Here is a 25125-nt window from a genome sequence, read left to right on the forward strand (position 1 = left end):
AACAAAAGCCTACACTTATACTCCTTATATTATTAATTCGGATTCACTTAAGAAGACCGTCGATAACGATTTCTCAAAGCTAAGGACTGTATCCAATTTGAATTAAATCAAGCCTAAATATGAAAGATTGAGATTTAGTGCGGGCCATCATATATACTCGATCACACTGGCTAAATTTGTATTCTTTCTGGTGCACATCTAATAATACACTCGGACCGACTCACATAAGTCGGTCTGCATCAAATCTAACGTCAAATATAATTCTTAGTGCAAATTTTTGTAACATATATGGTAACTTTTTATTCAAAAAGGAGCGAAACAAGAAGAATAAAAATGTAGAATTGACTGGGTCAAGAAATATATTCCATCCAAATTTAGGTTGTTATTAGTTGAAGGGTATGCTAGTTGCTTGGTATTAAAGATACACTAGTACAGAAGATGCATATAACTACTCATCAAAGCTAAAGAAACTTGCTAGTGGAGTTATTGTAGAAGTTAATAGTCCATGACTAAGACCTTGAAAGGGTTCCCACCTTTCACGTTCTTGAAAATATTGGTGCCTTTGATTAGTGGAAATTTTTAGTAATTGTTATAGAGTTATAATAAATTTCAAATATTATAATCATCTTTATATATATAAATTTTTTTGAGATATTATAATTGTTGTAGAAATTATTAGACTCTTTTAGAATTGTCATTTCTTTATTAAATATAATTGACGAGATATAAAATTTAACTAAATAATAATTTACTCTTATATAATTCGTTTGTAATTGTAGAACATAAAATGTAAAATAGGATCTAAATCACGATCAAACTATCTTTTATTTTTATCTTTTTATAGAAATCAGTGATATATTTAACATTCTAAATATTTTTGAGATAGAAGAGTGTTTTTGTTATTTAGAAATATTTTTAACTTTAAAAGCCATTTGTTTTTCTATCCAAAATTAATATGCTAGTAATAAAACATGAGGCTAATTTTTTTTACTCTCATCTGTGCCAAAATAACTCTCATCTTCCTCTCCAAACTTATAGTAAGCATTTGTATTCTATCCCTCTAAATTTTTGCCCATCAATTTTCTTTCCTAATAACTATTACTCTTCTTCCTCTCTAACTTTTTCAAATTCCCAATCTCTATCAGTTTTCTTCCTAAATTCTATCAATCTCTTAGAGCCCAAATGTATATAAGAATTGAGTGTAAGTTTGTAAAGGGTGTTTGGAATATCCCTCTAAATTTGATATTTACCCATATATTTTTCAAACACACGATTTTCATATGTATACCTCTGTGTATACTTTTCAAACGCACGGTTTTAATTACCTAACCGTTAAAATTTAAATAATTTAGACATAGAAAGACCAAACTATTCTTATTCTAGTTTTCATTAAAAAAAAATTGTTAAGAGTAATTTTGTCTTTTTTTATTAAATTATCAAGACTTAACTTGAAATATAACTAAACACATATCTATGCAAATAGCATATATTTTGATAAATATATATTTATATACCCTCACAACTTCTTAAGGTATATAAATAAATAAGAAAATTTTGAAGTGTATACAGGTAAAAAAAAAAACCTTTTATAAAATTAAATTTTCCGCAAATGATATAACTCTCTGAAGAGATTATAATAGTTCAAAGAATTTTAATCTCACAATTAAAATTTTTCATCAATGGGTATAGATGGTACTTGGTAACAGTGCAGGGTCTACCCTGAAATTTAGCCAATAATTTTATTACCTCTTAGTGGGTTTAGTGGGTTTAGTGGATTTATGATATTTAGCCACTATAAAGATTAGATATTAAATGGTTCAAATAAAATCTAATCTAGTGCCATTTCTGAGTAAGATTTAGATTTAAGAATTCTCTTTTGAGGCTACATATTACATGCATAAAAAGTCTAAATGTCCGCTAACTTTCAGAATAGGAATAATTTTATTCTAGAATAAACCTTCTTATTTTGGTATAGTAATTAAATAACAAACTATCTTATTCTGGTATAGTAATTCATCATTTTATCTCATCTTATTTCATATAAATTTTAAAAATAATTTAATAGTAACTCATAATTATTCTTTTGCTCATAAATTAGGCAATACTTAATTATATATCACCTGAACTATAGTTGAGATTCCTATCTCTTCACTATTTCTTCTCTTAAATATCGGTCATCTCAACTATAGTTAAAATTTTCTCTCTACTTTATTCTTCTCTAGGTATTGGTCATCTTTACCTATTGTTGAGATTCCATCTCTTTCCCAGTAAATTTTGCAAAAGTGAAAAAATATTAAGCTTGTCCTCTTTCTACATAGTTATTTACTCGTAATATTCTGAAATATTATAGAAGTACGAGGTTATTTTTCTCAGAGTGTAGACTTATAATCCCGCATTGATCTAAATTATCTTACAATACATGGTTATTTTCTCGTAATGTTCAAAAATTTTATTGCAATGCAGGATTATTTTTCCGTAGTGCGTGCTTATAACCACATAGTACAGGGTTATAACTCTGCACTAATCTAAAATTATTCTACACTGCATGGTTATTTTCTCGTAGTGCATGGTTATTTTACATAAAGTGCGAGGTCATTTCCCTACGATGCATGTTTATAACCCTGCATTATTTATAGTGCATGGTTATTTCTTTGTAGTGCAAGTATGTATAGAGAGTATTTTAAGTCCACAATTGTAATAAAAAATATCATAATTTTAGATAAATATATATTACTACTACTAATTTATATCCGATCAAGAGTATTTTTATTATTTGGTATAAAATATCAATAAATTTCCAATACAAATTCATTATTCTTTAATAATTTAATATCAATTTTACGTCACATCAAATATAATTATTACTCGTTATATTAGTATTGAACTAAATATTATAATAGTTTATACTAGTATTAGCTCTCTCTTTTTTGTATTAAAATTACAATTATTTTATCTTATTTTGCTTAATGAATAAGGCCTAAAATACCAAATTTGAGTGAAATTTGATCTGACTAATCACTAGAAAAAAAAAATTTGGTATTGTGTTACGATCCGACCACATGGGTTAAGTTGAGTCAAATCGAGTCGAGTCAAATTAGTTACTTAGCTTTATCTTTCTATTTTGAATTTCAAATAAATTAGATAATTTGCATGTGAATCCGATAGAGATTTTACTCCTATAAATAGGGGTGAGCATGTGTTGATAATTATCATAAAGAGAAATGTGAGTTTAGCCAGTTATTATTTTCGTCCTTATCTTTTTACCTTAGCTGATACTTTTTAAGCATCCAAATCCCAGCCACCTCCTACCTCCAGCCGTCCACCACCCTCCGATGATCGCCACAACGTTAGAAATTACTGTTCTGCCCTCCTTTACCTATCTCCACTATTTTATTTTTATCTTTTTATCCCGATCTTCGATTTAGGCGAATCAGAGCCAATAGAACCTTAACTCACAAGGCTACCTCTACCTAAATTTTCATAATTTTTTTACAAACGGATCGTTCCAGATCTGGTTCGTAACATGTTGACTCATCCTAGGGTTATCATCAATTTAATCAATCTAAATGGCCCAATTATTAGAATGGTGTCTCTTTCTTCTCCCAATTGAGCTACAATCTATTTAAAAAATACACACAACTAAGAAGATGAAAACTTTTTTTTACACCCTCCCAATTGTATTACAATCTTTAGAATGGTATTTCAAACGTACTCCATTGGACACAGTGATATTAGATGGCATTAACTCTAATATTATTTTAACCTAATCATAGTGTGTTATAATTTGTATTATAAGATTTCAAATTTAGGGTAAGATCATTCTGAAATTTTACGAACGATAATAAAAGCAAAAGAAGGCAGCAAAGTAAAATTTTATTTAAAAGTTTCAAAATATTCTGAACTACAAAGGGATAATAGTTTTTTTCTCTCTCTCTCTCTTCTTTCTTTTGATAACAATTACATAACTAGATAGTAATATGGAAAGAGGATTCATAATTAGAATAAATTTTATAGATTCTCTTTTTCTTCTTAATTTGTTAGTAAATTAAACTAGATAGTGAATGGACTTGTCCTTTGGTGTTGAGATTTGGTCACATGATCAATTTCATCTTTAATTAGATAAGCAATGGACTAGCTTGCCCTTTGTTTTGAGATTCATCATCTTTTGGGTCCTTACATAGAGAAACTTCACATTCCAAGTTGTCACATAATAAATATGATCTTTAATTTAAGGAAAATTGATATATACCATCGTGCATTTTGACGAAATTATAGTTTACACTACGTTTCAATTATTTATAAATCGAGAACTATAAATTTAAATTTAGCAAATATATGTAAAAAAACACCCTAGGTTAGATTTGAATTAACACCGTCAGATTATTCTGTTAATTAGAAATATTTTATTTCTAAATGACTAAAATGCCCTTCGAATAAGTTGGGTTTAATTGGGTTGAATTTATTTGGGTTAGGTTAAGTTACTATATGTAAGGTAATTATAACTTGGCGGGAGTATTTTCCTTCTTAGTATAGTTAATTTAACTCAAATATTTTATTAAATTTAGCTATCAGATCTAACATCAGAGTGTTTTCTGTATATATTCACTAAATTACAAAACTCGATTTACGAATATATAGGACGTAAACCATAATTTCGTTAAAAAATAGGTCTCATATATAAATTTCTCTTAATTAACGAAAAAAACTCAACATCCAAAGTCGTGGAGGCCAAATTTTTTTTTTAAAACAAATAGTTCGTAGCCCAGAAAATGACATTTAAACCAGAGTTATAGTTTCCATCCATAGGTGGATCAATCCAGGTTTTTTTTTTACTAACAAGCGAAATCCACCTCACACATTTATTAATTACATTGAAAATGGTCCAGTTGATATTAACTATCAACTAAGAATCACTAAAGAGCAGCCAACACAAAAGGAGAGTTCTTTTAAACCTTTTGGAGGTCACTTTCTTTTCACACAAAATGAAAGTCTTGTTCAATAAATTTTCATGCATACATTAAACATGAGCCTAATTGTCAAGTAGGTGGTTAATAATATACTTACATTAAAGCATTAAAACGTGATAAAGAAAAGACTTTGATCACTTATTAGCATTTTTCCCCTTTATCTTTTCTTATCTCAAATTTTGAGATGCTTGCAATATCCAAAATTTAGAATTAGTGAGATTTGGGGGTGAATAGAAGCCTATTTCTTCAATTGATCACCGTAATTAAAGCCTATTTTCCTTTAATTAAAGTTGATATCATAGAATTAGTGCTTGACTCTTTTTTTCCTTAAACTTTGTTGCTTGACCTAATTGTACTATAAATTGTCTAATTTCTTTAGTAATTTGTTTATCATTTTTAAAGCTTTTCATTGGTGGTGAACTACTCATGAGTCAAAAGTTTCTTATTTTTTTTATCTTTATTATTGAAACACCAATTCTATCATTATTTAACTAAAGGATTGGAACTTGTATTGTACTTTTGAAAAAAAAAGTTGATTAAGGATCATTATTTATATGGAAGTAATCTAATAAAAATTTCACATGTTGAAAACCAGTTCATTCTCAATATGTGATTAAAAACAAGAGCATAAATAATTTGGTACACATTTTTTGTCTTTAAATATTATGTGAAAGATAGAATTTATCCTAAATCAAAAAAAAATTATAATACTTAATCATCAATTCGGGGCTTGAATAATAAAAGTTAATATGAAAAGTTTATTAATTATAGTTGGAAGAATTTAAAGAAGAATTTGAAATATTTCTATCAAAATTTTGAGTTGGATGAACATATGGGTTTTTCCTTATAATTGGTTAATATTTGGGTCCCTCTCAAGGCTTGATTAAATACTGGACAAAGATTAGAGCAAGAGTGCATAAGATTGATGCATAAGTTCAATCTAGTAATAAAAATGAGATTGGGCATAATGCTTGGTCCAAAGTACTACATTAAATTAGAACGAAAGTGATTAAGGTGGAGATTTATATATGAAAAAAACATTACCTAATAGAAAGATAGTAGGAAGTGAAATTAATAGATATGAACTCATTGAGCATTCACTGAGCCCTATTCATTTTAAGAATGATTTTTTCTCATTCTAAAATACAATCTCTTATTATAAAATAACAGTTAAATATAATGATAATCTCATTCTAGAATACAAATATTATTCATCAAAATTATATCTTATATCACACACTAATCGAATTACTAATTTATCCTTGATATCTATCCCATCAACCACTATTTTTTTTTTACTTTATATCACATCAGAAGTAATTAATACACTTATTCTATAATACAAGTGAACATAAGAATAGTTATTCCATAACTAAAGACATCATTTTGGTAATAATAAATATGAATACCTATTCTAAAATTGATCTTATTCCTAAAGTAGATGAGGTCTTAAATGGCTTAAGTTATAATGTTGGGCATTTAATAATATATATCATATCATTAAAATGTCTTTTTATATGTGACCCATGATATATAATAAAATGTACATTCCACTCTACCGTATTCACTAAATAATTTTTTTAATGATATTTCACTGTTACTTATTACTCTTGTCAATTTATGATAAAAAATAGAGGAATTTGTTTAGGAGAGAAATGATTTTCATCAATCTCATGAGCATGAATTTATGATTTTATGTTCGATTATTCAAGTTTGGTCTTACTTATATATTTGTAAAAAACTTGATACGACTTATATGCTACAAGCTTATTGTATATCTTTGACTTAGTTATGAAATTGATTCTAAACAGATTGATTTGCTAAAATTTAAATATGAAAATTAATTTGAAAATTATTTTGAAAAATATGTATCAAAACATTGTCATCACATATGTTTTTAGTGGGGTTTCTAGTATTTTTTTTTCTTCATAGGGATTAAATGCAAATATTTAAAGTAAACTTATGTGTCTTAACCTTAAGATATTTTATAAACTATAGAGAATTGTTAGCAATTATGCTTCATCACAAAATTATTAAGAAAGAGATTGCAAGTATACTATTTTTGTAATAACATATTCATTGACAAAATTATATGTAATTAAGTCTAGATTTAAGTGTATAGTCAAATCATATAGCTTATGGAAGATTAGATTGTGTGAATAAATCAAGATATTAAAAGCAAAAATTATAATTTTATAGTAATTTCAAAACCTTATTTGATTAGGGTCAATGGAGTTTGAATGGCTGAAATAATACACTTAAGAAAACTTAAGGAGTATTCAGATAACACACGCAAGACAACAAAGAAAAATTCAGATTCAGAAAATTATTGGAGATTCTTTTGGAGGATTTTCCTAGTACAAATTATAAACATTTTTCTTATCTATTTAAGTGAACTAGAGGAAGGCGTCCAAATGATTTATCCAAGATTTTTAGAAATTTTTAGTCTTATATTAAAAGAATTCTTTAATTTCTTTCTAGAATCATATGTCTATCTAAGTGTGAAGAGAACTTTATGATATATTTGATTGCTTAAGCTATAACTGAGGATGATCCATATACATCGAAGGAGCTAAAATATTTACAGACATCTACTATCACTATAAATATTTGCATTTGAGATTGATACGTCACTTAAATACTTATTGGAGAGAGGTTTTCTACTTCATATGGATAATTAATCAAACAGTTACTATTTAAAGAGATCACTTAAACACTTTAACATTAGAGTATCTAGAAATGTTACAAGTCTTATTTCTATTGTTTAGTAAAATAAATTGATCACATTTGGAAGGGTCCTTAGTTTTTTTCTCTTTATACGAGAGATTTTCTACTTTAAAAAAATATGTTATAGTGTGTTTGTTGTACTTATTTTTCTTATCATTATCTACTTTTAGTTTCTTACATGTACTTATTTTTCACTCATTGACTTGAGTTCAAATTTTTTAGTTTGAGTAGGATTCAAATTTTATTTTCTTACTTAGCTTCAATTTTTAAAAATACAATTGTAAATTATTTTTCTAAACCTATATAAGATTTAGTATTTCCCAAACAAATCAAATTTTGTTTTTGACTTTCATATTATCTAAGCTTAATTGTACTAAGAATTATATATCCACGAAATTTTATGCCTAAAACTATTCATTTTACTTCTCCCATTCTCCTACAATTAAACACATTCTTACATATTTAAAAAATCTCTAACCTCAACTATTTATGTCTTCTTTTCTTTTCTTCGCAAATCAACCGCTAGCGATTGCGGACCATTATCTTATCTTGTTATCTTTTTTATTTCTTGTGCTCCTTGCATTTATGTCATGATAAAGCATCATAGAGATTTACATCATTGTCGTAGGCATTATAAATTTTAGGTTTGTATTTTAGAACAAAAAATCTTTGTGGTTTATATGTTTTAGATGTTTGCTTTTCATAGATCTTAGATTTGTGTAGAGTATTTGATTCTGATTCTTCTTTCTAATTGTAAGAATTTGTAATCTAATGAATGATATGATGGAAGTTATTATCAAATCACTTACGCTTAGAAATTAAAATCCCCTATTTTTCTTGTATTATCATTTTGGTTGTTAATAATAGATGAATTAATGTTATTTGTGTTTTCTATCCATCTTAAAATTTTTACACTTTTGTGAGTTACAACAAATAATACATCTCAAATAACATTTTTGATCTTATGAATCCAAATATCATATCCATATTTAAACTTCTCCTAGTATACTTATATTGTCACCCATATTTCCAACTTTAAATTTATCTTCTTCTAAATTTATTCTTATTTTGTTTTCATAAAGAGTAAGAGTAAGTGAACAAAATATCAACACACAAATGAAGCTAAACTTTTTAAATTTAATTAAATTCATTCAAACTTTCAGGGTTATTGCTAAATTTTTTATATATAAATAGGTTATATCCTAATTTTACTTATTTTTATTGCAATAATATTACTTTTACTTTGTTATAGTTATTACTACATATATATAGTACATATGGATAAGATTCTACATAAGATATTTTAGTAATTATGCTTGAGATAGACCTATAACTAATATATGCAATCTACAATGATAAATAAATAATTAATTAGCTATTTGTTGGTTAATATAAGCTATATTATTATTTGAATATAAAATATAAAAACTATTATTCTCATAAAGTTTTAAAGTTTTAGTTTTCGTGAGTTAATATGGTATTAGAGTAAAAGTTCTAAGTTTGAATCCTATCATACGATCTCCACGTTATTTCAATTTATCAAATTTCTATCTATTTAAGTTAAATCAACTTCTTGGTCTATCAAAACATTTTTTATTTAAAAATAAGAGAGAATGTTAGAATATAAAATATAAAAAAATTATTCTCTGAAAGGTTAAGCTTTTAGAGTAGTTGGTGAGTTAATAATTACTATCTAGTACTCTTTCAACCACCAATAATATAGTTCATAATGGTAGAAATTTATCATAATTAGAAATTTATCCTAAAATTATAAAATTATAGTATATGAAAGTATAATTTTATAAATATTTAATCTTTTTATAATTATCGTTGTTATTTATCTTACACATTATGATTAATATTTATAAATATGTTTGAAAGAAATTTCTAAGACAATATTGTGCATAATTTGCAACCGATGGTGAAAATAAAATAAAAATAAATATTGTATTCTTGAATGAAAATAATTTAACATGGTCATCATATGAATTTAATATAGAACCACTAATTTTCAACAAAATAAGATCATATTAAGCTTCTAAATAATAAATTATTGTTTGGTGTGAATTTTAAAGATGATTAGTGATACTTTTTTAAATAGAAGGGTTCTAGGTCACCATTGTCGCCCAATGTTTAAGTTTTACTATGTTGATCATGAGTTTAAATTTCCTTATAAACATTGAGGTTGATATTTAATAGATTTTCTATCAAAATATTATACGTATGCTTTAGCTTGTTGTGACCCAATTGTCCGACCTATTTATTAGATAAGTCTGACCCTATTATCTAGTCTATAATTTACTATAAATGATCTATACAAATAATATAAAAATAAATATAAGGGTGTTTTAATTTTTGCCCAAACTTCAATTAAATATGTATTTAGTTGCTAGAAAGTGTAGTTCAATGAAATGTTTAGTTGCTAGAAAGTGGAGTTCAATGAAATGACTCACTTTAATGAAGTGACTATTTAAAAAAAAATGTCAAAAAGAGAAAGTGAGACTATTTTTGGTAAGTCAATTTTTTAATTTATTTATTCTAATTAAAGATTAAAAGTAGAGAAAAATTGAAAAATAAGTACTTTCTTCGTTTAATATTTTTAGAAACTAAACTCGCCCTAAATGTAACTTCCCAACTATATATTTCTCGGGCCGTGCCAGTTTCCGGTACTACGCGGGCCGGATGGCCCACGAACCCACGAACCACCTCCCCCTTCCCAAAAACCCTAACCACCAAAACAACCCCTCGCAAACCCAACCCAACACTCACCTCCATTTCTTCCTCCTCCTTCCATGGCTCTCCACCTCAAGCTCAAACCCCACCCCGTCTCCACCTCCTCCCCGTTCCTCTCCCTCCCTCGCTTCTCCTCCTCTTCTTCTTCGTCGCCGACTTCTTCTTCTCCTCCTCCCCAAGACCCCAACTCCGGCGCCGACAATGAGCCCTCCCCCCCTCCTCCTCCTCCGCCTCCTTCCTTCTCCTCCTACTTCAGCGACATCAAGGAGCGCCTCAAATCCCCTCCTCCCCCTCCTCGCCGCATCCCGACCAACCCTTCTCCTCCGCCCTCCTTCTCCTCCTCTTCCCCCTCCCAAGCCTCCTCCCCCACCTCCCTCGACGAGATCCGCAAGCATCTCGCTAGCTTCCGCCGCTCCTCCCCTTCCCCGTCCTCCTCCGTCCCCACCATCTCCTTCCAAGATCTCCTCAAGAACAACGTCCTCACCAACCCCCCCAACGCTACCCCCGGCGGCGGCGGCGCCGCCGGATCCGGCGAGGAGCACCGCCTCTCATTCGACTCCATCCGAGAGAGCCTCCGCCAGTTCCGCCCCTCTCCGAACGAGCATTCTGCCCCCGCGCCGCACCCTTCAGCCTCAAGTCGTTGCAGGAGAGCTTGCGGAGCCGGGTGGCGGAGTCCGACTCTTTGCCGGAATCGATATTTGGGAAGGAGAAGAAGGACGACGGGGATGGGGCGGGGAAGGCGATGAGGACGGAGTTCGTGAAGATGTATAGCTATGAAGAGCTCGGGGAGAAGCTGAGGAGGTTGCGGCCTGAGGATGCGGGGAAGGGAGGCAAAGATTGGTTTTCTTTGGAGGAGTTGAATGAGAGGCTCGTGAAGCTTCGGGAGTTGGAGGAGAAGGAGACGGAGTCGAAATTGGGCGGGGTCTCGTTTAGGGATTTGAGGGAGAGTCTTGTGAGGCTTAAAGAAGCGGATGCGAGCAAGAAGGCCAACAGTGAGTCTTCAAGTGCATTTTTACGTCAAATTGTTAAGAAGCAGGACGTTTAAGTGCATTTGTTGATTTGATCATGTTTTCATCTTTTACTTGTGAGCAGTGCAGAGATTGTCCATCTTGGCGAACATTGGTGGGCAGGCGACGCCAACTTTCTTGCTCAAACCACCACAGGAGCAATTACTGGAACGGGTAAGCGGCTAAGGTTTGATCGCCCTCTGGGTGATTCTCTTTTGTTACTTGGTGGCTCCAAATTTTAATTTCTTTTAGTTATTTTCTGCAGTATTTCCATCCCGATCACATGTCCTCAGCAGAAAAGATGAAGTTAGAGCTCCAAAGGGTCAGAGATGAATTCAAGATGTCAGAATCAGATTGCGGTTCTGCACGAGTTCAAGGTAAAAGAATGGATTCTCGCTTTTTTCTTCCCAGGTTTACTTTAAATGAGATTTATGAAATGAGGCATAATACCCATCCAAAGTTCAAACTATATAAACTTGTACAATTGTATTCTTTTGGTCACATATATCATGTAGAACTTTTTCTGTAGGCTGTTTTCTTAAGTATCCCACTTAAGTTCAACAACCATCAAGAGAGAAAGCTCAAGTTTATGAAATATGTTATTCCTCATCCATCAATACGATGACTGTAGAAAAGAAATAACACTTGCTTTGAGATAACTTTTTTTAATCTCGCAATAAAACGACTGCAGAAACTAGAAAAAAAATAATGCTGGCTTTGACATGATATTTTTTAGGGTTGGAGCCAAGATTGAAAACCCAATAATTAAACTTGAGAGAGTTCTCTTGAGAGATGTCATGCTATCTGTATATTTCCATTTGCGGTGCAACTTAAACCAGCCAACTCTGTGACCTTGGTGATACTTGGAGAAATTGCATTGCTGATTATTACTTCACAAAGTGATCTTTCATGTTTGCCTTATTCCTTAGGGTGGAGGTGGATAATGTAGATACAGACCTTTTTGTTGGCATTATGAGGGGTTTATACAGAACAACTCAACTCCACAATTAGTACTATGGCCAACATGTTCCTCCGTACATCAGCTGACGGTTCACTTATTGTTACAATCCAACTCAACTTTGCAATTATTTGCTCATTTGTACAATCAAAACCTGGGATCAACCCTCTATCAATGGTGCTAGATTCTTGGCCACAAAGATCATGCAGTGTATGGGAAATGCAATAAAGGCAGTAAGTCAATTGGTGGATAAATGATCTACTTTCGTGATTGCAGTTAAGCTTATACAAGCTTGGAGCAAACTCTTTATAAAATCATGTAGTATTGTATGGAAATTATTTAGACAAGAGGAAAAGATGTTGGCTTATGATTTAGTAACTTGTCTGTCTCTTTAAGGTACAATTAGAAAAAGTGGACCGAGTTAAGCTCAACCCCATGGGGCTGTGAGTTGATAGGAATTGAGGCTGGTGCGTAATGTCAACTCAGAAGTCAGACCGATATAAAAAATGAGAAATGGCCAAATTAATGAGTTATATTTTTATAGCTTGATGTTCCATCTTATATCTGGTCAAGTTTGCTCTCTAATCATCAATTTATTTTAGTAGCTACCATGACTGATTACGAGCTGTATTAAGTGTGAAAAACCTAACCTCTTTAGGTAGTATTAGTACAATTAAAACCTTAGTTGTACTAATACTACATGATTGTTCTCTCGAAGAATTAGGCATGCAGAGCTGAATGATGGATAAGAATTCATATGGATGAATATAGATCTTAAGAACAAGAAGATACGCTTTTGTTGCTTCTTTTAGATTGTATCTAGATAAGCCTACCAAATTGCAGACTTAGTAAGAACTATGAACAATTAATAATGCGGATAGAACTACATATTAAGTACCAGATTGAGTAAAATGTAATTATGCTCTTTATATCAATGCACTTCTCTGTTCTTCCTATCTTGGTGGAGAATCACATCTCAAGTGACAAACAAATGCTTGTTGGCAATTTGGGATGAACCAAGTTCTCTTTTGAACATCCAAAAAGTACAGCATGTGGCTTGCCTAAGCTTCTGAGGTGGTTTCTTTTTTTTTTCCCTGAGGAGATAAGCTTGCAAGTCCTGGTGACACTTAACTCAGACTTGAACCACCAACTACTGAGAGCTGCTTATCAAATGAATGAAATGATGCATGTTGGTTTACAATAAATTTCTAATACATACTATTTTGCACCTGTACTATGATGGTTTGGACATGTCCAATCAAGACTACATAGTGCACTAGTAACAAGGAATGATTTTAGTCAAATAGAAGGTTCCTCACGAGAGAGGAGGGAAGACCAATAGTTACACGGGGAAATTAGTAAGAAAATATGATAGCATTTGACTTTGTAACAAATCTGATGTACTAATGACTGAAGAAAAGGGATCCACAGCAGAACTGATCTCAAATTATTGATCTTGTTAAATTTTGTTGGTCGTGTTGTGGTTTCAGCCATCCATGTTAATACCTCTCTTGTTAAGTCAATTTTAGCTAGTTGGCAGTGATGTGTAGTGTAGCAACCACATTTTAGCTTCTCTTATGTTTTATTTGCTTTTTTTTTAAATGTATTAAACACCAATATTATGGTTGTGTGTCTCCAGATTTTGTTCGCGTTGTGTCTTTATTTTCAGTTTGTTAGGATTGTCAATGTGCAAAAGCTGGGCCAAGCTAGTGCAAAATGTAACTAGGCTGGATTGCACAGCACAGTCTAACAACATCATAAATTAGGTTTATTTGTTGGCCAGTTGGCATATCTAGCTTGATGATTAAATATCGTCTATCATTGATATGCTCATTTTGTTTTGCAGTGGCACAACTAACAACGAAAATTAAGCATTTATCAACTGCTTTACATAAGAAGGTATCTACAACAAATCTATTGCTTCTTTTCTTATTTTAGCTTCACATCCTTAGTGGACCCCCTTGAATGATCTACAAGTTTGATGGTGCAACTTTGTGACAATTTATTCTGATGGACGACCCCCTTGTGTGAACTTTACTGTGGTATAGGACAAACATTCCAGAAAGGGACTTCAAGAGATGGTCCAAAGAAGAAAGAAGCTTCTCAAATATCTGCGAAGGACAGACTGGGATTCCTACACTCTCGTACTGTCAAAGCTCGGACTTCGGGACGTACCGGAATATAAGGCGCCCGATTATAAGATCAAGTCATAATTTTTCAAGCAGGACTTCTCTTCCACCTTGCGAGTTAGCCTTCTAGCCTTGGAAGACATGCGTGAGGAATAATCCAGCTGGTAGCCAAAAAGTTTTAAGGCCTATTTCATCAGGTCTTGTAACTTATCATCCTTTTTTTCTTATGTAATAGATCCTTGATAGCTTGATAGCATTTCTATCAGCTTTTGCTTTTATAAGAATTAAATCTTTCGAAGAAATTTTGTGGTGGTCTCTCTTCATCGTCGTTTCATTAACTGGGACATTGTTTGCTACTTTAAGAGGAAACCTTTTTATTTTTTTATTTTTTTATGATGAGCTTATATTTTCTTATGTTATTCCCTTTTGTTGCTTCTCCTGGAGTTCATTGTATCAATTAGCTTCCTATGCTCTGCCATGGGTTTGGTGTTAGCTAACCTTTCTGTGAGCAAATAGAGTACTCTCAGCTAGCTGAAGATTAGAGGGAACATACTTCAAGGTGAAGTGTCCCTCGGTTTACTAACTCACGAATGTAGTGATAATCTACTGCAATATGTCTTGACCGAGGTGGAGTCTGACTGGATTGTATGCCATTAAAATGGCACTTTGAGCGAGAGCAACCGTGCTTTGCTTCTTGTCCCTCCTTGAGACTAAGATTCAGTAAGACCTTCGTGTGTCTTGGACTGCCATCCCAATCAGCATCTAAATATCCAAGTAGATCACGAGTTGAGTTGGTAGAAAGATTTTAACCTATGATCATATGTCTCTTTACATAGCAAAGAATGCGCTCGAGAGAGCTTTGAAGTGGTCCATGGTCTGGGCAGTGGGCATGCATTTATGGACACTATGGGAGAGATCCGGTCTTGTGATGGTTAAGTACTGTAGAGCACCAGTAAGAGATCTATATTTGGTAGGATTATTAAAAGAAAGCACCATCACGAACAAGGTGTCGAATTTATGTTCGCTAGGATCATCACAAACAAGGTTTTGATAGACAATGGAAGGAGTACTAATTGGAGCACAAACTAAAAAATAGGACATTATTTGGTATATGTTGCACCTCAATACCAAGGATGTAGTGGAGTCTACCGAGATCATTCATAGAGAACTCCATACCAAGACGAAGAATAAACTGACGAAGAAGGGCAGGGTTGCTGCCTATGAGTACCATATCGTTGACATAGAGAATAGTATAGATAATGCCATCTTTTGCTATGTGAACAAACAAGGAGGGTTGGAGGAGTCAGGACTTGATTGAAAACCAAGCTTGAAGAGAAATGAGCTGAAACAGTGAAACTATGCTCAAGGAGCTTGTTTGAGACCAATAGATTGTCTTTTGTGAGCAACAAACATAATCTTAAAAAAAATGAAGATGAGTGTACCAGGCGATTGCCCCATGTATATATACTGTTTCTTAAAGATTGCCATGCAAAAAGACATTTTTAACATCAAGTTGATGTAAAAGCCATCACAACATAGATGACCTGAGTATATACCCTTTAGCCATGAGACGAGCCTTATAGTGCTCGATAGAACAGTTGGCCTTGAGTTCAATTTTGAACACCCATTAGCAACCAACCACTTTATAATCACAATATCCCAGGTGTGATTCTGATGTAGTCTAGTGATCTCATCATTCATAGCTTCAAGCCATTAAGGAGACTTAGCAACATATTTGAACTCTTTAGGATCTTTAGTAGCAAGAGGTAGAAGTGATTTGGTGGTAGAACATGCATGGCATGATAGGCTCTTGGCTTAAACACCTCACACTTAGATCTAGTGATCATTGAGTGACTATTAGAGAAGCCAAGTGTTGCAGTAGAGGTTAGTACACTTGGGTCTTCGAGCACGGTAATAGATGTCTCTGAACAGAAGAAATTGACAATAGGTACTTCCACAGCTACAAAGAATATAATATTAGCTAGCTCATGAGGTATGTCGTATTTTTATTCTTTTCTTTTACTACACTTTCAAAAAAAAAAAAGAATAGAAAAAATATTAAAAAAATTCCTCCCCTTTGAGCACCTTTACAAGTATTTAAGTCAGCTTCTATTATACGATGATTATGACGATTAATCACCTCCGGAAGGCCTATAAGCATTGCCACCAAAGCTTCACCTAGCAAAGGAGAGATGCTTGGAGTAAGCTTCTACTCCTGCCTGTAGCAACTAAGCCCCCTGGAGTCCCAGATGACAAACACTGCTCTCCCTTGGTAGTCCTCCACATATGACGAGTTGTATGAATCATGATCCATCCCGCCAAGAAGGGCTCCCAAAGAACTTTTTTTATTTTCTTTTATCTTTCAAGAGCTTTTGAAGGATAAGCATATGCTAAACAAAGAGCTAATCCTCTCTAAATACAAAAATATTTAAGCTCTAGTAAACTCTAGCTAACATACTGAACTGTTTAGTTTAGGCTTCAACTCTGTGTATGTCACCGAGTTATTACTGCGAACTAAATGTGACGCTACCGAGTTGCTCCTCCAAGTGACCGCACCGTTGAGTCATCAATTGAACCGAGCCACTAAATAATTTTACCATAATAATTATAGGGTTGGAATCTATCATGCGACCTCTTTTCGTATATAAAAGGGTAGATTTATAAGCTAAATACCATTAGGTTATGGATTCTCTACAACCTAGGAAACTAGAACTCTAGATAATCTGAATACATGGTAGAGAATTTGCAATTACCACCCATCCTTGAGCAATTTTGTAATTCAAACCTTACTCCGTTGCTACAAACCTCTTTAAATCTATCTGCCGTTAGCTTTGCATGTATACCCTTCTAAATGCGTATACCCCCCAAAATTCATATATATATATATTCCCGTTCCTCAAAACACCTGATTTTTGGTACCCTTTAAACTTTTATTTCTGCATAGATATCTAAGAAAGTTAACAGAGAGTTATATTTTACGTTATATATTTTTACTATTTATAAATCGAACTCTATAATTTAATAAATATGTGTAAAAAAATATCTAAATTAGATTTGAACTAATACTGTAAAAATATTCCGTTAAATATAAATATTTTATTTCTAAAATAATTAAAATACCCTTATTTCCAAAATAACTAAAATAACTTTAATATGACTTAGTTGAGGGTATTCTCGTAATTTTTTAATATAATTAATCCAGAGATTTAATGAAATTTAATTAATTGATTTAACGATAGGATATTTTTTTTACATATATTTACTAAATTATAAGGCTAAAAATATAGAGTATAAACCGCAATTTTATTAAAAGACAGAATTGCAAATTTTCCTATATTTTAATATATTTAGAATTGTTTACAACAAACAAATAAAGAGCTTATGACGGGTAGAGTACAACATGCAAGAAAATCCTAAATTTTAATCAGGGAATGTGGTTAAGCTAACAATAGACTTAAGCTTGTCCTTAATTAAATCAGGCCTACATACGTACTCAATGCTCTCTTTCCTCTCTTTTTCTCCTCTATCGTCAGTAGAGAAACTGATAGTTCTCTCAAGGAAATAGAGAGTGAAATAGGTTACCAGTTTCTTGGGTAAAGGTATAATAAAACTAATACAGCTTCAGCAAATAATTTCTTCTATCGATCCCACTCAATTTTACAGCTGAACAATTATGCTAATCACTAAAACATTGTTGCTTGAGATTTGTCATGATTTAAATAAAAAGGAACTCACAATCAATGGGATCTTCAGTATCCACAAGCTCTCATTATTATCTACTAACCAGGAAGTAAAACTAAACGCTCTGAACAAGCATTCTAGACTTTTGAACCTCTTTTAGGCTTCGAATTGCGATAAAGTAATCCTTGATAACCTACTGAAAGAGTGAGAATGATTTTTCTTGTAAAGAGAGAGAAAATCTAATAACAAGGACACACTCTGGTCTCTGAAACTGGTAGGATTAAGATTGCAAGCATTCATACTACCTTCACTACAAACTAGTGTCCAATTGAGACACCCAAAAAATATATCAGAATAAAGCTAGAAGCTCGAAAGAGAAGACTGTCAACCAGAAACGGAAGAGGGCAACTAGCAGGTAAATTTTCAAGCCAAACTCAGCATAGTATCACCAGGAAATAAATATAAGAGAGTACTGGAAAGGAATTACTGCATCAATCTGCATGAAAATATCAATATCTGAAGAGAGGACTACTAGCACACGATGTCTTCAAACCATATTCAGAATAATATAACTAGGAAATAAATATGCAAGTTTCCTAATTAGGAGAGTATTGAAACGGAATTACTGCACAAATCTGCATGGAAAAGATCAATAGCTGAATACAAGGCAAGGAAATTGAGATGTTATAACCAATTACATTTTCTGTGGTTAAGAAGTTGAACCCCAAGTTAATGGATTTAATGTAATGAGTCATGATTACTGGACAATACTAATGGGAAAAGCCCAAACAACTACCTTCTGATAAAAAGAAATGAAACATGCGCTAAAATAGAGCCAGTAGAACATGCAAGGCTAGCATGACAAGGAGATTAAGAAGCAAGGTAATGGAAGAGAATATAGAAAAAGAAATGACCAACTAAAGGAAAATCAGAAAAAACAATATTAGCTGGTCAGAATAAAATGTTTTAATTGCAAAATAAAAGGCAAAAAGGTCAAGGCAATCATATCCACATGCCAATCATTGGACTGCACTCTTCCAGTTGAATGAGCAAAGGTAACTGAGAATAAGAGGTGACAGAATTCCTTTCATTTCTTGGTCAAGTTAGACAAAGGAATGAAATTGGAAAAAGAAATCGGTAGTAGAAGTAAGAATAATCGTAGGTTGCAAATAGGGATGGCAAAAGTTGTCCTGACCCAATAACCAGACACAATAACTCGGATTTTAAGCAAGTTTGGATTTAGTCTAATTATTATTATTATTTCTTTTTGAAATAGTAAGCTATATTTAGCTGGTTTCATTCTGTCTATTTACTTGGCCAAAAGAGTCAGAACACAATTTTAGTACAAAGATCAGGGGGAAAGGGGTCATCCGACCCCCAGAGCATAAGCGCGGAGGACTCTCTAGCCTGATTTTCTGTGCAGTCAGCGACTTTATTAGCCTCCCTAAGAACATGAACAATTAAAAAAACTTGAAACTTGCTAAGTAGATCTAGGCATTCAACCAACATATTCTTTAGCCACCATGGGCCTTTGTTTTCCTTGCAAAGAATCTGAGTCGCTTCCAAGGAATCTATCTTCAAGATTAATTTAATTAGGTTTTGGTCATAAACAGGTTATAACCCGCCTAACTCAATTATTAAACGGTTTGTGTTCGTATTTATTACCTCAACCCGATTAACCCGTTTATGACCTAACCCGCTAACTCATTTATAACACGATAACCTATTTATGACTCAACTAACCTCTTTATGACCCAATTAACCACACGAATGATCCCATTTACAACCCGAATAACTTCTAAAATTTGAATATTTTGTGTCACTCAATGACCCGTTTATGATTCGTGTAACCCATTTAACAAACGGGTCGTGTTGATGTTTGCATTATCATGACCCGACCCAAACTCCGCTAACTTGACCCGATTGCCATCTCTCGTTGCAAACTGCCTTACTTGTCCTAGTCAGCGCTTACCTTATAAGCTAAGGCAGAACACTTGAAAAACTAATTAGGCCATTAAAATCAGAATTACCAGAATCACTATTTTCATTTTCACCACTATCATATTTTCTTGCATTTTGACTCTTAGTTGTGCAGTGTAGATATAGCTTGTTCCTTTTCCAAATTTTGCTCCATCTAGCATAATAGTAGCATATAGTATTCCTTGTCCAAATTATTATCACAATGGTGTAGAACAGTAAAAGTCTAACAAAGTTTCCTATAATATATGGCATCCACAACTACAATATCACAAGTATAGGACTAGATTACTTGAAAACCCAGAATATGAATGTAGGTTTTAGGAATGAAGGTAGTGTGTTCCCAAGTGTCATTAGGTGGCTTTTGACAAAGCTGATGTCACAAAACAAAAGGACTGATCTGTGTTATCAGGTGTCTTGTGATTTATGTAAATTATAAATAGGTAATTCTTTTTTATCTATGTTCTAACAGAAAAGAGAGCAATTGTGGCAACTCTAAGGAATGTGTTTATAGCTAGTTAACGGCTTCGAAGCCCTCCAAATATCAATAAATTAGATTCTGAAATCTGTCTAGATATCCTTTAGATTAGATTCTTATTTCTAGGTGCTATGAATAGATCAGTGTGATTCAGTAGGATAAACAAAGAAAGAAGTTGGTTTGCTATGTTTTCCATTAAATGAAATTATGCATCAATATGTTAAGTGTGGGGACAAAAAATCTAGTCTGATCATAGTATATATACCATATTTTCCTTCTATAATCATCTCCCTCTAGTTTTTCTTTTTCCCATTCTATGCCCCAGGCTGCATTATAATTCCACTATAATAACTGGCTTTCATAATTCAAAGTCAGCAATCTGATGGACAAAGGATCATAGATATGGCAAATAAAGTGTCACATGACATTAAGCATATGAGAGACTTGCTATAATGCAAATTAGTGGCAAATATTATAGAAAAACCTAGCGATCTAAACTGCTTTAAAATGGAATCCATAGTGAAAAAGATCCTCAAACGGAATGCACATAACAGATTAAAAAATGAAGCTACTCAATCCTATAAGTGGATGAAAAGAAAATATGTAAGCCATGATTACAGATTTCATTTATATGCCCTAGTTATTAGTTATCCGACTAAGAGTATACAATACGACAGGTCAGTAACAATGTGAGAGATCATTAATATGCCAACGGAACGTGTCAAAAAAGGGTATTTACCTTCTAGCACCAGCTATGTTATGAATACTGGTCAACAAATTCCAAGTTCCAAATAAAAATCTAAACGCTATACATTGTGGGGGCACTCTTAAGAGAAGTACATCTCAAAAATCTAAAAAGATATTGTACACCACTAGCAATTATTCGAAACAAACCCATAAATCTGTATGGTAAAAAGTTGTCCAAATATAAATGAGATCCTTACATGATAAGCATGAAAATGCCATATTTTTACTAGACATCCTTTCTCCATTGCTATTTGCTAGAAACCACTAAAGCTAAGTAACTAACCCATGATGAAATCAAAATCAATTATTAGACTAGAAAGAAAAGCCATTGAATTCATTGACAGAAATAAATTTATATCCCAACAAAGATCTATTGTGATCCCAGTGTGACCACAGTGTGGCAATTGAACACTCCCTTCAACATTCCTTAAATGATCCAATAATTGAATATTCAAAGTTCACACTAAGACCCTTAGTTTCTAAGATAAAAATATTTTCATAGTAAACTATCTAATTCTATGCAATAAGCATACATAACAACCTAGGGAACACTATACACATTACCTTCACAATCATTATCATTGAGAAAAGTCAAAATAATTAAATCAAAGCAATCATTATGATAACAAAAGATTACCTACTTCATTGATCAACTTATCATCCAAATAAAAAACAGCTTCCCTGTTTAGTAGACTCTACAATTTAGTCAATTCAATTTCCAAACACACATTAACTTTGATGATTTTCAAGGTACTCTTTTGAAATAAGATTATGATAAACAGCTTCCCTTTTGAAATAAACCATTGTTTTAAAATTTCAAATCAAACAAAAAAGATTATGATATGGAAATGTTGCTTTAGATTCCAGGGTATAAAGTAAGCATTCTAATGTGCTTTTAGTCAATGAACTACTCAGATGTTAGATATTGTATTTATATGCATTATCAAATGTCTTGGAAATATACTTGATTTCCTTTGGATCTGTCTGTTTATAGTTGTGCATACAATAGTGCTGCATCTTCATTTTGAAATCAACCATGTTTGACAGAAGGAAGAATCATTTAAGAAATTATATCTACTTCATTGATTTTCTAGCAAGAGACTCAGTCACCTCCTCACTATATAGCAGGGAACAATCGTTTCTTTGATAAATCTATTTCAGAAGTTGGTTTCCCCTCAATAAAATTAAGCACTTGGCTATCTAACAAGGAATAGGACAGCAGTATTTCTTAAACTGTGTTTCAAAGCCTTATCTACAAAAAAGACAAAAAATGAGTACCTTACAAAAGGATAAGGTATGAAGATTTACCTGTATTAACTGACAACTACTATTTCCATATTCTATCTTGATCTTAACCTGCTTTAGTATGGAAAAAGGGAATTTTACATCATTGTAACAACTAATCTAATTCGTGGCAATAAAGTCTTTCATCACCAAGACATCCTATAGGACAGTTTGGTAAAGCTAAAAATTGTGTGAACCTACCTTAGATTATTTGATGCTTCCTTTGAATCATAAAACATATTATGTAAGGAAATGATAGATCCTTAAAACTTTAAGCATACTACAGAAAGATGAGATGATGCTAAAATTCGCAAAGTTGTCCAGCAACAACAAATAACTATAAAAACTGAAATATAAATGTAAGTTTAAACATGACCAAAAGTATGTTCAACTTAACCGGACAATAATTTAAACACCCTTACTTATGGTTCTAGAGCAAAATGTGTAGCCCAAATGATGCAAGCTGGTACATTGCTTTCAAAAAGTATATCAAAATATATGGGAAACACAGCTCACAGATTTTAGAACATATCATTTAACTCAAATTCTGTATTAAATTCATTCAACATAATCCAACAGGCAAAGAAATTGTCTCAAATGTTTAAAACAGTAAAGCATGTCCATTGAGAAACCAGGAACTTACTACGATTAATCTAAATCCAAATTTAAGAGGACTCTGCCTGAGGCTGGGCCAACCCAGATTTCACAAGCAACTCACCAAGCGCCTCAGGTGAGCAAACCTGATATTTGACCTCCCCTGAAGGCACCAAGAAGACCTCCGCAAGCTCAAGCTTTTCTGCAGTAAGGCTTGTGCTGTCCATCGTCTTGCTCAGCACCTTGAGCGCTAGTGCTACTGCCTCCCCCCTTGTGATCTCCTCCTTGTAGTCCTGCTTCAGCATAGACTGTGCCGCCTGGTTATTAGCACCGATAGCCGCGGCCTTCCACCCTCCATAATTCCCACTTGGATCACTCATGTAAAGCTGGAAACCATAATTCTTATCCCATCCGGCAAACAAGAAGGAGACACCAAATGGACGTAGGCCACCAAATTGGGTGTAGCCCTGCTTGGTGTCACAGAGAGATTGCACAAGCTGCTCAACCGGCATTGGTTCCTGGTACGCAAAGGTGTAGCGCTGGGCCTGGACACGGGCGGTGTTGATGAGGATGTTGGCGTCGGACATGATACCGGCCACGGCGCATGCCAGGTGGTCATCGATCTTATACATCTTCTCAGTGGATTTCGAAGTCTGGAGGAGCTTGGAAGTCACCTTCTTTTCTCCGACAAGCACAACGCCATCATTGGCGAGGATGCCAATTGCAGAGCCAGCGTTGCCGATGGCCTCCATTGCGTACTCCACCTGGTACAAACGCCCCTCCGGGGAGAAGATCGTCGTCCGGCTATCATATCGGCGAGACATTTTGACAGATCACTGCGAGATAATTCAAGAAATGATATAAATGTAATTGGAAAAGAAGCAAAAGAAAATTTTGGAGCAGAAGAAATCAACAAAACAAAATCCTAGAAGCTGGATTTGAGGGGAAACGAAAGAAGAACAAAAAAACACCAGATCGGGAACGTAACCCTGAGATTATCGCAATCTTTCTCGAAATATCATATCAAAACCGATCAAATTGAAAAAAAAATATATATTAAAGGATGTGATACCAAACACTTGCGGATTGATGAAGACTTGGATCTAAAGGGGAAAAATAAATAAAAGGTTGGAATCTGATCTAAGGGAACTCGTAATGAATCCTAGAGTCAAATACCTTCAGCTGGGAAACGAGTTCGAACTCAAGAAACAGAGAAAAGGAAAGCAAGTGATGCCAAGAAATATTTATTACGGTTTGCTCGAGACTTGGAGCTCAAGAAAACCAAAAAGAAATGGATAGAATAAATTTATAAACCCTAGAAATACCTGCGAGGGGAAATCGAGTTCGAACCGGAGGTGGAAAGTAGAATGCTAGAATGAGATGCTAATTCGCGTGCCTTCTATATGGAAATTGGATTTGGATCGGATGTGATATTAATTCGGGTGTGAACGAGATCCGTTTAATTAGAGCGAGTAAATAAAGAGTTCAAAAATCATTAAAGGGTGTGTTTTGTAGCTATAAGTTGAGGCTTTGACCAAATTAGCTCTCATCTAAACTTTATTTACCCAAATAGACTATCATTCAAACTTAATATTCAAAGGAGTATGTGTTACTATAGCTATTAGTAAAAGCTAATAAGTTCAGCATTTTACTATTAGATGAGATCTTATAAGTAAAGCGTTGATTTTATAAACATTTTTATTAAAAAAAATGATGAAAATTTAGTATTGTATTTAGAAAATATGATTCTATCTTTTCCACTTAAAATATTAAATAGTTAAGCATCTCACTGTTAAAAGCGCTAAGTTTGTTCACTATCTTATTCAGCTGTTCAGCTACTCAG

General features: G+C 33.0%; 1 protein-coding gene and 1 pseudogene across 3 annotated transcripts; one reads left to right on the top strand and one right to left on the bottom strand.

Moving 5' to 3' along the window:
- The first annotated feature begins 10376 nt into the window (after window positions 1-10376).
- LOC140800389 (uncharacterized) lies at window positions 10377-14823 on the top strand (annotated as a pseudogene).
- An 8384-nt stretch (window positions 14824-23207) lies between these two features.
- On the bottom strand, window positions 23208-24733 carry LOC140800320 (proteasome subunit alpha type-4). 3 transcript variants are annotated; one of them, XM_073155044.1, is made up of 2 exons: window positions 24608-24733; window positions 23208-24118 (listed from the first exon to the last, which is right to left on the bottom strand). In XM_073155044.1, the coding sequence occupies exon 2, from the start codon at window positions 24104-24106 to the stop codon at window positions 23354-23356; it is 753 nt and encodes a 250-aa protein (XP_073011145.1). In that variant the 5' UTR covers window positions 24107-24118; window positions 24608-24733; the 3' UTR covers window positions 23208-23353. The 3 variants fall into 3 exon arrangements, with proteins under 3 accessions (XP_073011145.1, XP_073011146.1, XP_073011147.1); XM_073155045.1 differs by having other exon boundaries at window positions 24459-24614; XM_073155046.1 differs by lacking the exon at window positions 24608-24733 and adding an exon at window positions 24355-24419.
- Between the last annotated feature and the right edge of the window lie 392 nt (window positions 24734-25125).

The sequence above is a fragment of the Typha latifolia genome, chromosome 13 (assembly GCF_019914945.1).
Source record: "Typha latifolia isolate L0001 chromosome 13, TyphaL0001v2, whole genome shotgun sequence".
Taxonomy (NCBI): domain Eukaryota; kingdom Viridiplantae; phylum Streptophyta; class Magnoliopsida; order Poales; family Typhaceae; genus Typha; species Typha latifolia.

Excerpts from the sequence above, each read along its gene's own strand:
- LOC140800320 (XM_073155044.1), bottom strand. The coding sequence starts at position 24,106 with ATGTCTCGCCGATATGATAGCCGGACGACGATCTTCTCCCCGGAGGGG.